The sequence below is a fragment of the Lepisma saccharinum genome, chromosome 8 (genome assembly GCF_977018435.1).
Source record: "Lepisma saccharinum chromosome 8, izLepSacc3.1, whole genome shotgun sequence".
Taxonomy (NCBI): Eukaryota; Metazoa; Arthropoda; class Insecta; order Zygentoma; family Lepismatidae; genus Lepisma; species Lepisma saccharinum.
Genome location: NC_139236.1, coordinates 11,758,137 through 11,782,537, shown reverse-complemented (window position 1 = coordinate 11,782,537; position 24,401 = coordinate 11,758,137). Strand labels below are relative to the sequence as shown.

The window sequence follows — 24,401 nt, the reverse complement described above, 5'->3', positions numbered from 1 at the left end:
GAGCTCTGCTCCTGGGAATGTTGCCCAGTACCGAGTTGTCAGGAAACCATTGATCTGTATTTTCGATTTGGCGTTGTTATAAACCCGTGCAGATCTGAGAGAAATGTCCCCCGTATTCCAAATTTTTGGAATACGTGAAACATGTAGTTTATGGTTCAGAGAGTCAAACGCACTTTCGAAATCCAGAGCTAGAATGGCTTGATCACGTGCACTTCTCTTATTCGATTACATCACGCAGCGTTTGCAGGACGGCATAGATGTTTTTCTTTTCACCCTAAACATATTGTGTGTCACCCACCAAGTTGACAGAGTGCGGCATTAGTCGTGCAAGCATACAGCGTGAGAATTTTATAGTCTGCGCACAGTAGTGTAATGGGGCGATAATGAGTAATCTCTGTGGGCTTTCCACGTTTCGGTACTAACACTATTATATCGGTCTTGGAAGATTTACCCATTTTATGTTGACCCATTAGCGTCCAAATGTTTGAAAGAAACTGGTAGGAAGCCCATCTACTCCAGGAGCGGAGAACGGCTTCCCCTCTTTCACCGCTTTATACGCTTCGTCTAAAGTGAAATCCGCATCCTTCTTAGTTCGATCAGCGTCTGAGAGTACTTTGGAGACTGCTTCAAAAACTGTTCGGAATTTGAGGTATCAGATTGGTTACGCGAAAAGATCGTCCCAAAGTGATCATATATTTTACTTTGTATGTCCTTGGGCGTTATGATTTTATTACCAACATCATCTGTGAGTTCAGTGTTGAATTGTAGTTAGTGTTGCTCACGGGACGGGACATGTCCCGTCTCGTCTCGTGTCTCGTCTCGAAAACGAGACGAGACAGGAGACGGGACGAGACGGAATGCCTTTCTCGTCTCGTTTTCGAGACGAGACACGAAACGGACGGGACGGGTTTTGAAAAGTCTCGTCTCGTCTCGAATGTCTCGAAAAAATAAAAGCAAAATTTTTAATCAGTTGCAAATACTTGTTTGCTTGGAATAAAATATTTGTTACGTTCCTAGTAACTTTCCTCACTCTTTACTCCTATAGCCGGGAGCATTAAGGCTCTAAGGGTCTACACTGAAACCTATCTTCAGGGTAGGTGCAGAACAAATCCAACCAACGTCGTGAAGTTTTAAGGAAATGTTTATTTACTGCTTGAGTACTTACAGCCAGTGATTAGGTAATTCATAACTGGAACTTGGACATCAATTGTTAATAGATAATTTCAAACTTACTGGAAAGGTCAAACTAGGGTGGCCCAAACCTAGGTTTTACAGAAGAGCGGCTTGCACCTATTCACTTCTTCCTAAATTGGAACTTATATCCCATTCGGCTAACCTAGGTTTTACAGAAGAGCGGCATACACCTATTCACTTCTTCCTAGATTAGACCGTTCCTATTTGGCCAGTCTAGGTTTTACAGAAGAGCGGCTTGCACCTATTCACTTCTTCCTAGACTGACACCAGAACAGACCTCCTTACGGACCAAACTACTTCGTATTTATACCCAAAGTTCCAGCCTCGAACACCTGTCTTTAGGTAATTTCTTATTACAATACTCCAAATTACAACAGAAAGATATTTGAAAAATACAAAGTTTGGCAATTAATAATTTACAAAGAAAGTTTACATATTCATTTGAGTTAACAATTATTTCCTTAACGTTGATAAAATCTTACATTTTGGAATTATACAAATTTAAATGTTCCGCCATTATTTAATTACAATTAGGTTAGTTCATCAAACATTGATAATCTTTGATTGGCAAATCTATATTTACATCATAATAAATGCCCGTTGTCTTAAGCGAGCTGACTTCATTAGATTGCTACAGGAAGGTTAATACATTAGTTCAACAACGCCTTGATTGGCGCGTTCATATTTGCGTCACAACATGTAGTATCACGGACATTAACAATGACTTGAGGTAACACTATATCAAATTTTCGTTTAACACGGAATTGCAAAGTTACAAAATAAGTAAGGTCGTAACATATTTCAATTAGAAACGTTGATAAGCGTGTATTAAGTCAAAATAAGAAGACTATTCTAGAGAGGCATGAATGAATACCTAAACTTATTTCCTATACTCTTTCGAAACACAGCGTTACTCCCCATTTTTTTTTTAAAAAAAATATTCCAGGTTAATAACTTTATGTTACGATAGTACTCCAGATACTAATACAATTGTGAATAACATCAAGTAAAAGGGCAGGTAGAGAAGGTGGAAGGAGGGGCCAAAAGATCGTGGAATGTGTGCGTCCGAGGTTTATCTTGCAAAAATAGTCTCAGCTTTATAGGTTGGAAAGATAAACGGACCGACGGATAGGGTTTATTATTATTATTATTTAATTTTTACATCAAAGGGTGTACAGAAGTGAATGTTATTAGGAAGTAGGAAAACCATTGTCGGAACCATGGCAGTACAAATTGATAAGGAGTTGTTGGGAAAGTTATTAAGGAGTCCAAGATATAAGAAAGACTAAGAGAGGAGATAATTAGGGACAAATAATCTAGCATTATCCCACTCCGAACAGCTGAGAGCTAAAGAGGAGGAGAAAATACGGGAAATATGGAAAGAAATGATTTGGTGATTTTAGTGTTTACAGGGAACCACGACAAGATTTTACCACATGATTATTTGCACGGGTTACGAAATTATTAGAATGTTATGGAAATTTCGGATATTACTTTGTTGAGAAAATTCTTGTTGTTTCCCTCAGGTATTCTGCAGGTGGTTGGATTCGTTTGAAGATTATTTCCAATGTTTTATTTCTTTATTTCTTATTTAAGGAGAATACTATTCCTTGGATTGTAATAACGAAATACTGAGGCTGATATAGAATAGATTACAAATGAAGGAATTGCACTAAGTTCTGATTAATCGTCGTAGAAGGAAACTTTGTTCTATGAGGGGACTCCCCGGGAACAGTGGTAGCATCCTCGCCTTGTAATCAAGGTGTCCCGGGTTCGATACCCGGTGAAGGCACATTGTGATTTGAACCCCATTTTAAACTGTGGGTCCAGTCGCGATTAGCCTTTCTGTAAATCAGATGAAGGAATGTTGTAGCTGTTCTTTTTATTCTGTAAATTTAGCCTTCAAGTTTATGAGCAAAATACATGTAGTATCTACTGTCTTCATTTTCACTCGTTATTAAACACATTTCACAAAGTAGTTTTATCGAACTTCAGAGGAAAGCTGACAGCAATGTCAGGGTGGCGGGAGCTTGTTTACGACCAGGGTGTATTCCGAGACTATTTTTCGCCGTTCCCCACTGACAAAGGTTTCGCTTTGAACAATGGACACCGTTGCTTCAGGGGGCAAACACCAAACATAGGGCGAGGTTGACCTGCAGTAGTGGGTACGTGCCATAAATCCGGGCCTAAAGTAGGAATGAAAGTTGATGCAAGGGAGGGGCAATAAAAATTCTGTAATTTGGTTTGCTTGCTGACAGGAAGTTTTGCAGGAAAAGCTGAAAAGGAAAACGGCAGACTTTGAATGAAAGAGGGACAGTGAACACAACTCCTTTGTATTATTCGCCGACACACAAGCTTCTATTTCGAAGGTGAGGCTATCAGCAGCGAAGTTGTTATAGGGTTGGAAGCAGTGACGAGAGGGGGCAGGGGGACGCCCCATGTCAGACACTTCGCTTCCCCACCCGGGCCCCCCAAATGAATAATTAAATATCGAATAATAAGAGAGTTCATTTATAAGAGTATGACGATTTTCACCTTTTCAAAGTGATGTATTCTGCATGATATCACTTTCCTGCTTATAATACCAACTTGATTAACACATTAATTTGCTTCGTCCAAGATTCGAGCGCCGACCTGGGCATAGGTGATTTCTCATTCATTTATGTCCTGTAATAGCCGAGATTAACCTATGTTTTAACCAGTTTTAAGAACTGGGAAAAAGTGTTGAATGTGAATGATTTTAAACCATCACGAATATTTTCAGGACCACAAGACATCATCTGTAGTACGGGCAAATTATTCTATCGTGGTCGTTAGTGACAACGCTAAGTATTAAAAGACATTCAAAGTTGATTCAAGATTTGGTTGGTTGGTTGATTTGGCGTTTGAAGTCCACTTTATGCACAGTAAGGCTAATCTGGACTGGACTTATAGTTTAAAGTGCCTCCACTGGGTATCGAACCCAGGACCAAAGGTGATCGGAGAAAAACCGGCACTGCATGTCAGTTATTGTGGATTCATCGCGGTTTCTTACTATTCAGGGACTTGAATTTCGAGATGATGAGTCTGAGGCAAACCTTAACAAAGGGGATTTCTTCGATACTCTTGAAGCTAATGAGGAGATATTATTTGGAAATGTATTGAACGTGAACCTTAAAATGCAAATTACACTTAAAATTCGATTCAAAACATATCGCGGGCAGGTAAAAGAACGCTTATTAGGATTTGCCACTCTTCAATCATTAGATGCAGGTTCGCTCTTTCTCGTACATATCAAAATCGAAGAACTTCTTCCCACGAACTCCATACGTGCCTGTAATTGTGTAGCATAAACATACGATGGAGTGGTAGAGTAAGAGTAAGTATTGCCAGCGTCAGAATATTTCTTGAATTCTGAGATAACTGTAACCTTTGTCTGATTTTTTATCCTGTGATAACATTTCCCTGAAAGGTGAAACACAAATTTTGCCCAAAACTCTTCAGCGTTACGAAGATGGTTGTCCTTAAAATCTTTGAAAAGGCTTGCTCGAAACAGGATGCTGGATGCAAACTGCCTCATTTGGCTGTTCTTGCCATTGAGAAGAAATGTCAAGTCCTGGACGTACCAAAGGTGCGCAATGTGTTCTCCAAAGCACCTAGAGCAGAATTCTCCTACAGGAGAATTGCACTTCACTAAGTGCCTCACATTGTTTCTAATACTTAAGAAGACTAATTTCTTCCAATGTCACGTTTATTTTGCAAGAAAATTAAACTCTTAGAAGAATTATTTTCATCATTTATATTATTATCTTATAACTTAAATATTTATATCAGTAGTTTCATCTCAAGAAAGACGATGAATTATAAAATTATGAATGTCTTTCAATACTGAAATAGGCCACTAGAGACAACGCAACTTACCAATAAAAAAGAATTAATGTCTTTATTAAAACGAATTATGTGGAGGTAAACTCGTAATCAAGAAGTAAATTTAGGCTGTAAACGTCCACTCTAAATAAACGACACACAAAACACCATACATGATAAAAAGGTAAAGTGCTCCCCTGTGCATAGCACCACGCCATACATGAATATAATAATAATTCTAATAATAATAATTATTATTATATAAGTATATATATATATGTAGTGTTTTCGGGCGTTTTAATGTGACTGCCCCCTTACAATATTTTGTTCCCAGCCTCCCCCCCAGTCAAATTTTCTTGGCGCCGTCACTGGTTGGAAGTAAATTTATTAGGACGAGGAAAGTAACATTAGCTGTTGACAGTGTTGCACCAAAGAACGTTATATGTGCTACTGTTTGTATAAATGATAGGAAATTTAAGCAAAAATTTATAATTGTTGAGACTTGAGAGTTGTTTCCTTCATTTGATCTTAGGAAGAGGTTTTCTGAGACAGAGTGGGATTGTTTTACACATACATGGGAAAGGGTAGTTGTTTAAAGATAGAGACGTATTTTGCACATTTTTTAAAAGTTCAGATAAAACGAGAATTTAGCCTTACTGTTATGAAAAGAAATAACGCAGTACGGGGAAATAATAACTTCACATTTTTCGCACCTGGTGGGATGCAACACAAGAGTATTGCAGGAAGTCTATGAACGAGGATGAAGAAGGATATGTGAAATTTGACTTACCTGCGGGTGAATTAGTTTATTCTAATATTATTAAGGTTGATATTGGTTTTTTTTTTTTAAGTCCACCTGATTCGCAAATAGGCTAAATCGCGAACAGACCTACAGTTTAAAGTGCGATCCGATCCACTTTGTGCCTCCATTGAGTATCGACGCGAGGACCCTTCATTACAAGACCTCGACGTTATTACTACGCCATCGGGGAGGCACCCAATCTACACAAATATGTTGATTCCAATAACACGTTATATGCATAATCTGATAATGATGCACTTTGGGTCCATCTAAACATATTTTTTTCAACTATAGCATGTCTAAAAGAATCATTGAAGTTGGGATTTTTATAACTTCAGGAGGCACGGCTCTGTAAACGTGCGATATAAAATTAATGCAGGTTTGCCTTCCATACGTGGTGGTTTTGTCACGTTTCTTCTCTTCGTAAAACATACACTTTTGCAGGAAAGGCTTCTTGCATCCTCCTGGGGCCTTGCTCTAGCTAAACAAAAAATATGTTTGTTTAGCATAATCGAGGGTTACATATTCCTGCCGAACTTACTAGAAAACAAGGATTCTATTGGGATCATACTGCTTTGAATGACAGTATCAATGAAGTTTTATGTACGCTACTATTTATAATAATGAGCATAAAATATTAATCAGGAACTTTATTTTTCGTCAACTGGATGTAACATATTTTTTTGTTATTCAGCAAATATTCAATTCATCACCTTTCTTGACATTAATTTTCTTGCCAGGACAGCTGTTTTTATTCAGATTTTGACGATCTTAACTACACGTAAGCTAGATATTAGCTAATATTTGTGCTGTTATATTACTATTCTTCTACCATCTATGTAACATGTCATGCAATAACAATAAAAGAATTGATTAATTTACATATTCAAGTGAATAGACCTATGAATTATATTAATGCATTAATTTAAACATTTGCTTAATTGTTGTCGTTAATGTTATTATTATCATTTTTTCTGAAACACTTGGCTCAGACACCCTCCCCCGACATATATTTCTAGATGCGTGCCTGCCGAAGGATAAATTAGATCAAGCGGTGGTGGTGGACTTAGAAGCTAAAGGGAAAACAAAGAAGTATGTGCGTCATAAGCTGAGCATAAGAAACAGCACAATATCACAAAGAAACACTTTTTGAAACTTATGTCATAGAAGATGTTTAACAATATTAAGAACAATAAATGCTTTCTATTTGTAATATACTAAATATTGAAATTTTAAATAGTCTTTTGTGTTCGTACTACACATTTAAAACCTTTTTTGTTGCTCCCCAGCGCCAAGCTTAGAATTTAAAGAAAAAATGTACATTTTCATAGTGCACGGAAGTTCGACATTGAGAAAGAAAGAAGGTCTATTGGAAAACATTTCAAGACTTCCAAAAGGTATAGCAGTAATGAAAAAGAGCACTCACTTACAGTAGCGTGCCCAGGATTTTCGAAAGGGAGGGGTTATGTGTAGTTTTTCTTGGTAGTCAGCCTTCATTTTGTCATATTTGCCTATCTTTGGCGTTCTTTCTTTCAGGAATGCTGGACCAAAAGGGGGGGTTATAACCCCTACCAACCCCCCCCCCCTCCTTTGGGCACGCCACTGCTCACTTATACCGTGTTTGTTACAACTTGTCCCAACCTGTCCGGCTTCCCGCGGTAGCTGATCGCTGGCTTTTCTAGCATAAACCAAGCGGTGTTGCTGCTGAAGACCGCCTGAACTCCGTGCTGGGGAAAGCCAAAGCCAGGCAGAAAATTAAAATACGCAACGTGGCAACAACGTCTACGTAAGCTCCTCTCTTCTGGCTTCATTCGCTCCTCGTTGCCCAGCAGACGACTTTTTTCTGGATTCTCATTGGCACCAAAACTGTCGAGCGATCGCTAGCGCGGGAAACGGGACAGGTTCTAACAAACTTGGTATAAATGTACTACAATGGATAGACAGAAATAAATGTACACCTCTGTTAAGCATTCCACCCCCCCCCCTCCCCGGCGACAAACTGCACTATGTCCCCTTGCACTTTTGCTTGTCGTGAGAGCAGGGAGAAACCGGGGTAGTGGTGGGTTCTAACCACACCAACTGCATATTATAAAATAACTATATGAAACTAACCCCACATGCAGATCCTATATTACAGATACCATAGACGAATCCAGAAAGAAGGATAACAATAGAAGAAACCGAAAACCAAAAACCTTTAAACCTGGAGTTATTTTACAGGCACGACTTGACGAGACAACGGATGCTGATTATGTAGAAAAACTCTTCCCACTAACACCCCCAACTTAGCTTGAAATAAATAGATTCATTCTTCATAGGTATAACCCTAAAACCCATACCAAAACCTACCCCAACCCATCCCGACCAGAAGCAACCCGCTGTGGTAAACAATCTGGCACCAACAACCACCAAAACCCTTTAAAACGACACCATAATACTAACTTCACTGTCACTGTAGTGCCCAGGTTTTGCCCCCCTCCTTCGGGTTTTTTTTCCTGGGGTAAATAATGTAAAAGTATACCCGCACACGTATGTTGCGATTAATTATATTTGGAGGTTTTAACTGCCAATTTATGAATGCGGCAGGTTTTTTCCTCTGTCACGCAAAAAGCTTCTTGTATCTTTCCTCTCTTCTTTCTTCGCCTTCACTTTCGCCTTCTAATTATACTTCCGGTAAGTGCCACATAGGCAGACACCGTTAGATACATACACACTAGGTGTGCTTTCTAGGTATTCCCTAACACGCATGCCATGGAGGGCCCCGAAGGGGAGGGGTACTCAATCTGAGAACCCCAAACCTTAGGGGGACGCTTACAAGACGAGGCTTTGCCGCAGACCTGTGCTGGGCCCCACTCATCCCGGCGGGTCCTTTGGGGGCCGGGAAAACTAAAAATTTCTGATTTCTGAGTTGTATGAAGCGAGAAAAGCCACAAGGTAGATTTCATAAGATAGCTAGCAATCAGTAACCAACAAACTGCATTTTTAACATTAATGTCCTCATGATTAACGAACCTTATTTATTCTCACCACGCAATGGGTAAAATATTTGGAGCTTTATCCCACTTTCCGGAAAAAATATTTCGTGTTTCTGCTACTTTTGACTTTTGTTGGCATGATATCCCGGATCACTTTTACGAGACGAGACGGGACAAAACGAGACGGGACGAGACGAGACAGAACCCTTCGAGGCGGGACACGAGACGGGACAAACGAATATTTTCGAGACGAGACACGAGACGAGACAGCATTTTCACGAGACGGGACTGGACAGACCAAAGTCTCGTCCCGTCTCGTCTCGTGGGCAACACTAATTGTAGTTGAGAATTTTGTCGTTCTTGTAGAATGTGACTGATCGAGACAGATTCTTCGGGGTCAAAATGGGGAAATCTACTTCTAATTTTATCACCTAGACGTTTGTGAGCGGTCAGGCGTAGGATGATGGCTTGTATACTTATAATTTCTGTGTGTACCGGTTGCTCTGCCGATGCTTCTTCTATTAGTTCCCGCAAGACGCGATAATAAAAATGATATTTATTACTCCAGTCATGGGACCGCTATTTACCATATCATAAACAGAATCGTTTTACTGCCGGTTTGAGAAACTCGTCCCACCAACGAATGATGTCACTATGTCGCGTGCGTTGCGCCTCCCAAATTCTCCATTGCTCGTGGAATTCTCGTTTGAAATCATCATCTGAGAGAATGGAAGCATTCAGTTTCTAGTAACCATATCCACAAGACACTAGGGGGATATCTATTTTAATTGCCATTACCACCGATAGATGGTCCGAATAACATATAGGTGTGAGGTAAATCGAATTTACTTTCTGACGCAGTAATAGGGTAACATAGAACCGATCATGGCGGGGCGCACAATTGTCTCTAATGTATGTCTCTTACCGAAATGTTTATCTGTCCAAACGTCGACAAATTTAAAACCCGACGCCAATTTTTGTAGAGAATTTGATGTAGCAAAACCAGGACGTTGATCTTGTGAGACGCAATTAAAGTCCCCGCCAAATATGATATGTTCTTTGCACAGTGCAATTCGGCCGCTACGTCTGTCTCCACTCACCTACACTTTCTATTGGTAGGTATTTATTTACTTATCATGTACGTTTTCGAATTGTTTCACTACTGGCGACGCGAATTTCTTTTCGCTTATTTTCTTTCAGATGTAGTTGTTTTTCCAGACCGATACATTTTTTTTACCTGATGCCACCCATGGAGATCCTCATGGAATACATTATTGGGATGCAACTCACACAAAAGAGAATATCTTAGTTTTAAAAACTTGAGGTGTTGAGTCACACATTTGACCTCAAAATTTTTCATCTTTGAAGTTTTGCTTGCAACGCCACCACCAACCGAGCATTTATTTTCTGCACATATGGTACAGTTAGATTGTTTAGTAAAATGAGCATTTCAATATTATGCACTTATATATAAATAAAGTATACTCTTAATTATTTCTTCTTTACCACCCGATTCCAGAACATTTGTGCTGGTCCCCGTGGCGGGGTGGCTAGCACATCACGCTACAACGCCAGGAGTCTCGGGTTTGAAGCCTGGCCTGGGCATAGATGTTTGCGAGTGTCCATTCCTTAATTTCATCATACCGTCACTCATCCCCATCTTCGTAAATTAGCCAAAAGTGGCACAAAAAGCGAAGTAAAATAAAGCAAATCAATCAATCCAGAACATCTGTGCATCTCCTGGAGACACCAAAACAAATGATATCAATCCGGGATTGTTCTGGAAAATCCGGGACATATAGCAGGCCTAGGTAAGATCAGGCTCTCAAAATCCAATATATCAACCAGAACATCCAACATTTTGACACACTGTTCCAATGAATGAGGGATAGCCATTTCATATTTTTGGAATAGTTTGTTGCAATTTTTCAATGTGTTGACTGTGTTCAGAGAAACGTAAAGTTTCTACAATTGAAGCACTCCACCGAATAACGCTGTATGACACATTTCAGTGAATGCGAGGAAAACGGAAAAAAATTGTAGTATGTAACTGCAATACAAGTGGGAAGAAATAAAACATTATGCAAGCACAGTGTCACGACAAATGCAATGGCAGTGCCAATTGCCAAGGCGACGTCACTTACTCACTTCGTCAATTTGTATACCCAAATATACTACGGGCTCTCACGTTACCAACGTGTAGACAATGAAGCACAGGCGAAGAAAAACGCACAACCGCTGATCGGTCGCACGGCAGCTGCTTAACTGAACGTCTCGACGCTACTGTCAACTCAACCTCTTTCACAGCGAGCGCGGCTCTGCTCGTCTTACCTACCTGCGAGACTTTCTATGGCCGTTACGCGCTTATTCACACATGAGGGTTGACCTTAGCTTTATGTAAGACGCAATTCATCTGCGTATATATATGTTCATATAAATATAACTGTGTATTATTTCACTCTCTACTATAACCTTTCAGTCTACAAATTATGGTAATCCTAGCCTGCTTCTGTCTTCCAATGCCTTATGTTCTAATTTCACCTCGGCTAAAACTCAGACGGCTAAATGGGATACTCTGACCCCTCTCAGGTACAGGCTTGATGAATAAAGCATTGAGAACTTAAGGGAGGTGTTTGTGAATCATGAAATAAATGAACGACTCTTCTCAAATTTTAAGATTGGCAACTGCATCTTCTGGGAGGTTACTTTTTACCTCTCTTTTCATTCATTTTTATCCAGGAGATGGTTTATTTCCAATTCATACGAAAGCTTACATTACACTAGTTTACAATTTACAATCCATGAATATCCTTAATTTTAAAAAAATACAGAATCTCGTGTTCGTAAATATTCTATTAGATGAATCCAGAATTCTAATTTGCTGCATGTCCCCATGGGAAAAATCCAAATATGTATATGTGCAGGGAATAGTTACGTGTGTATGTGTGTCGCTAGGAGGAAGCCGTACCAGGGAAGAGAACCCTGTCCTTTTTGCAACCGTAGACGAAGCTTACGGCCTACCATTCAGTATCAGACAAAAACTTTCGTACGTGCCCCTTCTTACAGTATTGCGATCAAAATGTGTCACGAATATCGACGTCAATACGGGAAGGATTTAAGCAGAATAGAATCTACGGGCTCCACTGAGTAATTGGGATCGAGAAACGTTAGTAGGCAGAGATTGCATCAAGATACACGCCAATGATGACATTTTCCATTGAAAAACGAGAGACATTGCATTACATGTCTAGTCTTGCTTCCTTGCCCAAATAAGTCGGCGTTGAATAAATTTTGAAGAAGGCCAAAATAAAGTTGGAAGATCTGAAATTCTGTCATTTATCCGTAAGAATGAGAATATATGGGTCAAGAGTGACAATACATGTCCAATAGGCAGGCGTCATTAACCTCAAAGGATTTCGGCTATCCTAACCTGTCGTCCCATAACATTATAAATTTGGAAGTATAATTGGCGAAATACAGGTATATTTATTTCCAAGTGTCATTAGAAGTTTATATCGTAGAGCCGACGCTGATGGACTGCGTGCAAACTAAGCTCCGTATTTACTTATATACCTTTCCAATCGATGCTCACTTGTTAAGCATTACGTAATTTGCACAGCGCGACTCGCGACATTTCCAAAAACTAAATACTCATCAATGTCTATATTCACAATCTCAATATCAAAGTTTAACTAATTTCCACGTTGCAGCAAAGCCAAATAAAATTGTATAAGGGGAACGATTATTCATCTCTGTTAATAAAGACTAAACTCGAATCATTGCCCGTTGCAACTTGAACCTTATTGAATACATTAAACTTAAAAGAAGAACAGATTCGATCTTCCGATTGTTGCTAAACGAAATGTATGCAATCTAAATCATAAACATTTTTCTGCCGTGAATGAACGCAGATTTACATATCCAATATTAGAGATTCGATCAGAAAATTAGCATATGGTTTATTACATTAGGCCGTTTACACTTATTGTTACAATAAAGGAAATATTAGTGGATTATAAGTCTAGTAATAATATTTCTATTTATCAGAAATTATGAAATATAAAAGATTACAAATGTGAAATATTAATAAACAAATTGTAAGAACCAACTAATATAAAATAATCCAGAATAATTAACGGCACATGGATATGAGCCGTGAGGTTCATATCAACAGTATCAATGTTTTTGACAAGATCCGAGCTTATGAGTGGCCAGTTTGTGGCCTGTAGCCGCATGGCAGGCCACTAAAAATATATCCAGTGGAAAAACGCTGTATGTACAGAAGCACTATGGGTTAAATGAACACCAGCAGGTACGGTAACAGTACCGAAATATAATTGTATTGAAAAAAACTGGATATCTTGAAAAAATAAATGTATCGGTTACACCAAAACACACACTTCACTCTGGCAAGTTACTCTGATGCCAGTGGTTCAACCAAAAGAAAAAAAATAATTTGTTCAGTTACACGAAAATACACACTTCACTCATCTGCAAATGACAGCATTGGGATTCGAACCTGGGAACCCTAGCGTGGTAGTCAGATACGCTAACCATTAGACGAGCAAGGCACTGCTGGGCAAGATGTTCAGCTGTCATATTCATCTTCATGTACACTGGCCTCAACAAGTACATCGGCAGATTTTTTCTTTATGCAGCATATTTGAAGATTATACAATTCAAGCTACACGTGTAACAATATACGCTGTATAAAACACATCTTATTACTAACTTCGTTGACCCTGTACATGGCGTAATCTAGGATGGTGTATCTTGCATGTAACGAATGGCTAGATGCTGATGTGACAACATAATTTTTGTCTTTGCATACTACAAACCTGTATCTCTACATATAAGACATTCATATTACCCAGTATTGCATAATACATGACAAAAATCCAAATACTGTACAAGCTGTGCTGCCAGAAGGCAAAGGTTTTATGTACCTTACCGTTTACTGCAATCGTTTTATATTTCCATTTGGCCATACAGCGTTATTTCACTTACCTTCCTTGCCTTTTTTACTTGTGCATGCTTTCCCTTCATCCCTCAATGTCTTCCTTTTAACGATCTTCCATTCAGAAACGTTTGGTTTGCGTTTTCTGCTTCTATTGATACGATGCACGTCGCTAGTACATAACGTTACTTCGATGCGGTCTGCCATCTTGCTTGCACATACAGCGTGTTTCCGCTCAGAGACCAGTTTGCCAGCATACTCGTGCCAACTCTTGGGCAATGGAGAAACGAGTCTTTCAGTATATGTCCGTCATGTTCGGTACAGAATGATTCCACACTGGTAACTCAGATTATTCCAAAATGTGCCATACAACGTTATTCGGTGGAATGATTCAATTAGTGAATACAATTCCACAAGTCACGCAACTTAGAATTTATACTTTTCTGTCCATCTTGTATCAGAGAACTTGATAATGTTACGGTCTTTCCCTGGTTTTCTGGCACTGTTTTTTTAAAAACCAACATCCTTTATGGAGACTCGAGGGAAAAAAATATAACTGCTTTGACAGTTTCAATGCAGTTTCTTATCGCAGAAATTCCGAAACTATCAGGAAATTACAGACATTTGGTCTGCAGTCCCATTTGGTGTGTGGAATTACGTAATTTTCTTCCCATCCGTATCCCGTCCTAAACGTCTCTAATGTAGGAGAATAAAATAAGTGCGAAGAGATTTTTAAGAACAAGCTGATAGAACAGGTAATCTGGTAATTTTACTGAACCTAAAGGAGGAGGTTGGACCCCTGGAACCCCCCTACATTAAATACGCCCATGGTTATAACCCAAAGTATTGAACTACTTTCAATTTTCTTTTACACACATAGCATTTTTCATTTTCTAATATGAGTTTTAATAACATGAATTTGGAACTTATTCAAGTGAATAATTACACAGGCCTGCGATGAAAAAAATACAAGGGAAGTGATAGGTGAACTTTATGTATTTTGTCGTGCTGAGTTCGAAAAAAATACAGAAAAATGTCTATCACGTCACGTTTTCTTGAAAAATTTAATTGTAAGTGGATTTGTATGAACATTTACCATAAATATGTTGTTTCGGCGTGGAATAGCTTTCCTCCCTGCCTGACCATTACAAACTATGTAAGAAAACTTTATCTTGTGTATTTTGGCATGAAACTCGGAGACCAGGACAAATCGTGGGCTCCTCATAAAGTGTGTGTGCAGTGTCTCAATGATCTACGCTTATGGCTCAACGGAAAGAACACTGCTTTACGCTTTGGAATTCCTATGACATGGAGGGAGCCGAGAAACCACTGTGATGATTGTTACTTTTGTGTCTGCCATGTCCGCGGGTATAACCGAAAAAATCACAAGCTAATCTCTTATCCTGAGAACATTCTATCGGCCATACGCCCCGTTCCTCATGGACCTTATGTGCTAGTCCCTTTGCCTCCAACTGAATTACCAGTCATCTCTTCAGAGTCTTCAGACTCGAAACATCCAGACGGTCAAGGCTCCGATACCGAATATAAGCCCTCTGGAGGCGATTCACCTCAGCCCTTCTCTCAGGTTGAACTTAATGATCTGATTAGAGATCTGGGCCTTTCGAAAGAGGCAGCTGAATTGTTGGGCTCCAGATTGAAAGAAAAACATTTATTGGCCAAAGGAACCACTTTTTATTGGTACAGGAATCGAGAAAAGGACTTTGTTCAGTACTTTGAGGAAGCGGAGAACCTGGTCTATTGTTCTGATGTTCCCGGATTGATGAACAAATTTAATATCACCTACGATAAAGATCAATGGAGGCTGTTTATAGATTCATCGACAAGGAGCCTGAAAGCTGTCCTTCTTCATCACGAAAGCCAGTATGCATCTGTACCAGTTGCACACTCGGTACATTTACAAGAACGCGATGAAAACCTAGCTCTCGTCCTCAACGAAATAAAATATGCCGACCACGGTTGGACCATTTGCGGTGATTTGAAAGTTATCTCCATGCTTCTTGTTCAACAAGACAGATATACAAAGTTCCCATGTTTCGTTTGTGAGTGAGACAGCCGTGCAAAGACTCAACATTGGGTCAAGAAAGAATGGGCTAAAAGACAAAATCTTGAACCAGGCACCAAGAATGTGATTCGGAACAGCTTAGTTGACCCAAAAGAGTATTGTTACCCCCGTTGCATATGAAATTAGGTGTAATGAAGCAATTTGTCAAGGCTATTCCAAAAGATGGCGATTGTTTCAAATACCTGTGCAAGAAGTTTCCAGGTTTATCTGCAACCAAGTTGACAGAGGGAATCTTTATTGGTCCAGATATCCGCAAGCTCAAGAAGGATAAAGACTTTGAGACTAGCATGACAACAACGGAGAAAGAAGCTTGGGTTGCCTTCAAAGATGTGGTCAGTAAATTTCTGGGGAATTACAAGGATCCTGACTATAAAGCACTTGTTATGAATATGCTGGACAAATTTCAAGCGTTGGATTGCTCCATGAGTGTCAAACTACATTTCCTTCAAGCACATGTGGACTATTTCCCCGAAAATTTAGGAGCAGTCAGCGAAGAACAGGGTGAAAGGTTCCACCAAGATATTAAAGATATGGAGCGCAAATATCAAGGACAATGGGACAAGAACATGCTCGCCGACTACTGTTGGATGTTAACACGAGAGAGGCCTGAGATTGCACATAAAAGAAGAACGTCAAAAAGTAGTTTCAAATGCAAAGGGGTACGTACTTAAATATAAACTTTGTTTGTGTTTGACACAAATTGTAAACTGAACAAACAACAAAACCAAACGTTCATGTACACATACATTGCTCCTTATGGTCAATCGTCTATTTTATGTACGTTACCTTAATAAACACAAATGAACATAATACGATGGTGCTTTTTTTTCTAGAAACTTCACCATAATGGGATGTTAAAAGTGTAAACGCAAGGGAACTTTGTGTTTTTCTCTCGACCAGAGGCGACTCGTCCGATCTGACAACAGTGGTTTTCTTCCATTTAAACCTATACAAAATAAAATCAATTGCTAATAAATCAATTTGCATCACCAAGCATCGATTTTACATAGATTTAAATGGATCAAAACCACTGTTGCCAGATAGTGCATGCAAAATTGTTCGTGAAAATTCCTTTTTACATAGGATTTTAACAAAATTATCGATATCGATTGTACAAAAAATCCTGACGTGATGGAAAAAAATGGAGGTCATTTTCGAAATCAGCACACCCAATAACATAAAACTCAGCGTACACGTCTCTTGTATTTTTCAATAACTTCAATTTCGCGGCCTGTGTTATCAATATTTAAGTTTACATTGCAAGTCTAAAAAGAGAGTTTAAGCCTCAGGATGCATTACATTTCTTTAACAAATGAAATTTCAATTTTTGGTCAATACATTACTATATCGCGTCAATTGCATAACTTGAAATTGGAAAACTTCGAGCTACTTTTGATATAGGATATTCACTTAGGTCACTTCATTGTTTTCATATTTATTGTTATGTAAATGAATGTATCATATGCATAGAAATGAAGTAATCATTTTACCAGACCTGAAGTATGATAATTATTGTGTTATTCCTAATCCATGATTCCAACACGAAAATAAAGGAAATACTTTTTTTGCACAGGAAAATCATCGCACCAATTAAATTCTTTCTCCAAATGCCTTCTCAAACGATTCACACCCTTCGTGAAATTATCTTAACTAGTAATGTACGATAGGCCAAACTCAAAACAATTGCCTGTACAGTGAGATCCATGAGTATTACCGTGCAAATTGTCCATCACCATGTTCGTGCACTTTATTTGACCCCAATAAGAGCTTCAAGAATTAAAAGAAAACTCAAAACAAGCCGTTGACAACTTCTACACCAGCGCACATAAAAATGCATCGCTTAAAAACACATGGGATGTAAGAGAAAAATTAATGGAAATAGTCATGGACAATTTGCACGGCAATACTCATGGATCCCACTGTACCATCACTTCCTGTATCATCTGAATGTATTTTTCCTAAATGAACACAAACGTTTAATGCTGGGTGCTGTTTCATTTAACATCTAATGATGAACTGAAAGGTGGGCTGAAAGAGCAGCTTTCTTATGATACGTTTTAAATGATTACTTGCCATTCCAACAACTCCAAATCACTTTTTTACCCATAAGAGTGTTAATAGTTCATGTTCGTGTTCATACATGAGAATAAGCATCCCAAATTTATCACTATTGTTATTACCATTAAAAAATATGCTTGTAGAAATTATTTTCCAAGCACATTGAAACAAACGGATTTATCCAGAACAAGGGAGCAGGTTATTGATATTATCGACCTTTTTAACATCACATATTGATATCAAAGTGTTGTGATAGTCACATTTGAATACCCGAATCGTGTATTACAATTTGTTTGAAATAGTATATCTACGAATTCCTTATAGGTAATCATTGTTCATTGTGATTGTTGCGATATATGAGAAGTAGAAAATTAACTTCTCCGAATTAACTTTAGAGCTCATAAGGTAAATTTAAGAAAAGTAACTTATGCTGACCTCACTTTGTTTTGTAAAATTGTGTAATTGTTCTTCATGAAATATTTCATACATTTAAGAACGAATTAAGGAGTAATGTAAGAAAATATGAAAACATATGTTTTTCTTATACGCTCTAAAAGAATACATCTTGGGGGTATTACAGTAATACATTTTGTGATATCAAATAGTGGCTATGTTTCTCTCTATGAAGTTGGCGATATTTAATTAAAATGTTATAATATTAAGAGTCCATTGCTGTGGAGAGTATAATCATTTGCGGGTGGTTCGGGACAGTTAAGCGCCGAACATTTCCGCGCAAGTTAAAAATATGGAACTTTGAATGCAGGGATGAAAATAAAGGAGGGTGAAGGTTTTCCCTCTCGCTTTCCAGGTTTTCCGTCAGATATACTTGCGCCCAAGTTAACTCTTTACTATCATTGTGCAAGAGACTATTAGTCGGCCAAGATCTTTCCCGGGAGCATTACGAGGAGGTGATCACTTGACTTTTCTTGTATTTCTTTCTATTTTATTTCTTTCATTTCATTGCATTTTGTACAAGTTTACGAAAATTCCGAATCCGTCATATATTAATTTTCTTTTCTTTGGAAATCAAATTATCAGGAATACGAGAAAAAATCCTCAAACACTTCTATAGATTTTCGTTTTGCCGGAGTTTTTCTAGAGTGTATTTTATTCGGCCTTAAAATTTAATTGTGTTTATTTTTGGTTTCTTCTCTTTCACTTTTAGTGTTGGTCTGTCTAAATAAAAGCCCTGGAATTCAGCACCTTCCTTCAGTATATTAATGAGAGCAAGGGCATAATTTCGGACTTAATTTTAAGGTGGCAGAATCTAACTTGGGTCTTAACTTTTTGGGGGGAAGGGCCAAATTAAACTTATTCTTAGCCGTTTCTATCTATCTTTTTAATTCTCTTTATTACAATATTTTGTGTATGTCCAATGGGATGATGGGCTCCTTCAGGTGTGAGACCTCGGGCCCTTTGCCCATTCCGCCAACCACTTGGTACGCTTCTACTCTTGAATGCAGAGCTAGCAATCATCAATTTTATAGAGATTCGCGGATCAGCTAACGTAGCACACATTCGAATATGAAGTCTTACATCTTTCCTCTCGTTTATTGATCCTTATGAATGCGCAAAAATGTTCGTGTTCGTTGAATTCAGTGTCTACGGTTATAATAGCACCGTTTAATTTGGATCTCTGCACTCACGAGTCTAGTTGGTTACGGGGTGTAACACCGACTTGTCTACTTCTTTGGTGTCTGCACCGTTTGCACTACGAGGGTCACTATTTATAGTTTGAGCCTTGGCAACACTGATTGAAGTTAGGCGCGATTTGACGTTTGCACGGAATCGTCTGGCATTATTGACCATAACGTACTTCAAATGTTTTGTCAATAGCTTCATTTGTGTTGTTTATGTTATGGAGATTGCGCGACAATAATAAAATGGAATTAACTCGTGAACATTTTCGTGCGATGATTTTTTACGATTTTCGACATGGATTATCAAGACAAGAGTGCATCGATCAACTTACTTCCACATTTGGCGATGAAGCCCCGTCCTTTGCCACTCTGAAACGCTGGTATAACGAATTTAATCGTGGCCGCCATTCGCTCACGGACGAGATTCGCGAAGGTCGTCCAAAATCAGTTGTTGTTCAAGAAAACATTGATGCTGTACAAAACCTAATATTGCAAGATCGTCATGTGACATACTGTGAGATTGAGGCAACCATAGGCATTAGTTCCACCAGCATATATAAAATATTACATGATCATTTAGCTGTGAGAAAGGTATGTTCTCGTTGGATCCCACACAATTTGACAAAAACTCAAAAATACGCTCGCGTCAATTGGTGCAAACATATGCTCAATAAATACAATCGTGGTGCTTCAAAAGACGTATATAAGATTGTAACAGGTGACGAATCATGGATATATGCATATGAGCCGGAACGTAAACAGCAGTCGACTGTATGGGTGTTTCAAGATGAACCCAATCCAACAAAAGTTGTTCGCGCTCGAAGCACATCGAAACAAATGGTCGCCTGTTTTTTCGGGAAAACTGGCAACTGTGCCTTTAGAGGAACGTAGAACGGTCAACTCTGAATGGTACACAACAATTTGTTTGCCAGAGCTCTTCGGTCAAATACGGAAAACAAACAAACGCCGTCGGATCATTCTTCATCAAGACAATGCCAGCTGTCACACATCTCGTCTAACAACCGACTTTATGAACAGTCAAAAAATCGAATTGATGGGTCATCCGCCGTACAGTCCTGATTTGGCAAGCAATGACTTCTTCTTGTTCCCGAATGTCAAGAATAAATTGCGTGCAGAAGTGTATTGACCATAAAGGAGAATACTTCGAAAAACAATAAAGCAGTTTTCAATGCCAAATTCCTGTTTTTTCATTGTTAGGCTCAAAATATAAATAGTAACCCTCGTACGTTCTGAGCGGTGTAATGTGTGGTGTATAGTCACGTGGTGCGTGCTAACTAAACCAATGAACGTTTAAAGTAGCAGTCAGGCATTTGTTGGATCTTCTTAACTTGAACACCGCTATTCGTCTACTTGGTTCAACGTCATTGCCTTGCACCAGCCTGACAGAGGGATACACCAGCACTACAACTAGTGTTAAAACAGCAGCGAACTTATTATTATAGCTCGGCTTGTTATTTAAACAGAAATTAAATTTCACGTGAAATACACCATACTTAAATAAACTAACATTTTAGAGAAAGAGTGATATGCACATACATATGTAAGCCACAATGCAGTATTAGAATATATAAAACGGCCCTTGTAGAATTGTTAAAAAGATTATACAAAGGAAAGAGTTATTTTGAAATACATTTTCGTTTGCAGATTTAAAAAAAGAATTATAATATTTTTCAGTGACTGGATGGAACCACTATTTCGTTGCTGGCATATTTTGCATAGTATGCGTATTTTATACCGCACTGGTAAGTAAACGTTTAGACGCTTTCACTAATGAATGTTCTGAAGTCTATGTGTTATTTATTTAATTATTTTGTGAAGTGCAAAATTACACTACGTGTCAATAATGTTCCAACTGAAACCTACCCTCGCCATTCTTTCCTTCAATACTTTCATGTGGATTTTGCGATTTCTGTAAACTCACGTTGCTATAGATATTAGCGTTAATAACAAATCGTTATTATATTACTTTTTACTTCACCACTTTACCTGATATTTAGTTATTGAATTTAATATTACTTATTTAAAGACAATACGAGTATGATAAGTATGGCAGTGAAGTATGATTCAATTATTTTGTCATCTGCTGTGAAGACTAATTAACATTATTTGAAATTAAAATTGTAAGCTAAGAAAGTACAATATCGATCCTTATTTTTTTTCCATTATAAGTCACAATCAATCTCGAATAGAACTTATTGTTTCGAATGAAGACCAGCACACTATATCTAAAATCCATGCGAAAGGGATGCGCGAGAAAAAAAAATGCTTATAATATGAATTCTAGAAGATGATTGAAAAACTAACTCACACTCTTGACTGGAATTCCACCACCACGTTAATATCTAAAAATATATAAATTATTGAAATAGCCCAGTAAATTAGACAATTCATTTTTAGTAATTTCAAGGAATATGAAATATGCACCGATCTAGTACCACTACATCCGTCATGGTTTAAAATGGTGGCTGTATTCCCTTTATTAATCTATAAAGTTGGTATGAAAATTGTTTCGGAAGCATGACGTTTGACACCAATATAGTATGAGCGGCACTACTAAACATGTTACACTAATCAAAGTGTACTCTCCTTTGCCAAGAACGAGAGTAGGCGCCGGGCTTTGGGCTCGGGCTACAAGACGAGTCACCTGGTGGAAGTTGGGAGTTTCCTCAACATCGTGAGGAAATTGAGGAGCTACGAATGAGTAGCGTAAACCGGACATGAAAACCTACACCAACGGCTGGTGGTTTGTCGTGCTGACCACACGTCACCCCTTAACTGGTTGGAAAGAGGAGAATATAATGGAAAATCTTCGAATATAAAAAAAACATGTCTGCGTGGTACATGCTACTAACGATATATTATTTCTTCAAGCCTTGCAACTCAAAACACACTTTTGAGAATTTCACTGAATAAATCAGAAAATACATGAATTCCCAATAATTGAAAAATATAACCTATAATGTACACGTTAATATTTTGTTATTACATCAATTATATACAACTTTTTTACTTTGTTTGCAGAGTGGTCAAATTGTCCGCAATTATATCATATGAAGTATAATTCTTCATTATTATTGATTCTTTAAAATACAGTTACGTACAAATTATAGTTTTATATCTATTTGTTTATTTCTCGAATCATTGCCATTTTACTTTATGGAACATTTATTTTCCTAATATATTATAATGGAATAACAACTCATTTCATGCATGTCGTTCATTACAATCTGAATTGTGTTTACTTTACTTATTTACAAGTTTCTCTAACTGCTCAATGTACAGCTTTAGTTCAAGATACTAGAACATATGAGCGTTTCTACAAGCTAAACTTAAAGTAATTCCTCACACAGAAACACACATCCACTATTTGATCTACATCTACATATTCCTATCAAAAGGAAATTTTCAAATTTTCAGTTTAACTTAAGTGATTGAGGTCAATGTAAATTACATTTTTTTAAATTGAATTTAGCAAGTTCCAATACGGAAACTGACCTTCTGACTTACAACAGATTAACTAGTTAATATGTTAGGTTTAGTACTACTTATGTACAACAATGCTATAACGGCATTTCGGCTTTTGTATTAATTTTGTAATCTTTCTGACGCTTCTGTATATAACGATAAAATCTTGCTAATTATCAGGTAAATCAATTAATCATCGTAATAAGCAATAATACGCATTGGATTGTGGCTGTTCACCGGGACTTGGACGGCAGAGAGCGAAGGACTAGCCTGTTTCCCGAGAGAAGAGGCCGAGCCTCGGGTAAAGAAATATAAAAATACAACTTTGTTACCAATGGTCAGATTCAACTGAAATTAAAGACAGCCCAGCAGCAGATTATCATCGACGAAATCCCCAAAGCAGAATTTGATAGGAGATAAATTAAGCCCGATATTAAAGGTTAAAGAGCTAGACTGGATAACAATAGCTACAGACTCCCTGGCACTGTCTTCGGAACGAACGTGCAGGTTACAATGGGCCTGGTCTTTGGCTAACCTCTATTCGAGGTGCTGCTCGAGAAGGGTCAAAGAACTCCAAATATACGGGCGAAGATAGCAGGACAAGAGCCTACGACTTGAGGACAATTTAGCAACGCTTGGACAGAGAGGGTACCGTAACAGACCTTTTGAATAACAAATAAATAGACGCACAGAGAAGGGAAACCACCAGTTTTTACTCAGATTTTCTTCGGCGTGTTATCGTGCACAATCTTTCGCGAACCACCCGCTTAAAGTATCCGCTTTGTGTGTCGCACCGTTCCGTGTTGTGTTATTTCGCACGTGTCTGTGTACTATCAAGATGGAGTAGAGACAGAGAAAGGCCCTGCTGGGGGGGCGTCTGACCCAGTTGCCACCTTGAAGATGCAGAGATCCTATCTTATCGCCCGGAAGCCATCTATTGACCACGCCGCAAACATCCACGACTTCACCACGAGGACTTCAGTCAGAGCCGACAAAGGTAAGCCGGAATGGACGTGAAAATGGATAAGCTTCGTTCGCCCCGTCGTGACATCCAATGAACTCGCTAATTACGTAAACATTACTAAGACATTGCTTATTACGGTGATTAAATTGCATCAACTATATTTTTAACATGTAAAACCGTACAGCGTTCAATTATCCATTCATCCAAAGTATTTAACATTCAGATTGTACGACGCTATAAATTGTCAATATAATTATATATCAGTGATCCTTGTTAACCTCAAAATTAACAATATATAGATTAACATTCATTCAACAACAACAACTTAAAAGGAGTAGTGTTTTGTCGTACAGGTGAAGCTCCGACCGGAACATGTTTTTCCCGGAAATGCAAAAG

At 38.3% G+C, this 24,401-nt stretch overlaps 1 protein-coding gene across 1 annotated transcript in view; it reads left to right on the top strand.

Annotated features, from left to right (window-relative positions):
• The window catches only part of LOC145991358 (sodium-coupled monocarboxylate transporter 1-like), a 166,086-nt gene that overhangs the window by 61,260 nt on the left and 80,425 nt on the right, over positions 1-24,401 (top strand). The window contains exon 5 of the mRNA XM_083127356.1: positions 21,251-21,318. Coding sequence (XP_082983482.1) covers positions 21,251-21,318 — 68 coding nt within the window. The remainder of the gene's footprint in view (positions 1-21,250; positions 21,319-24,401) is intronic.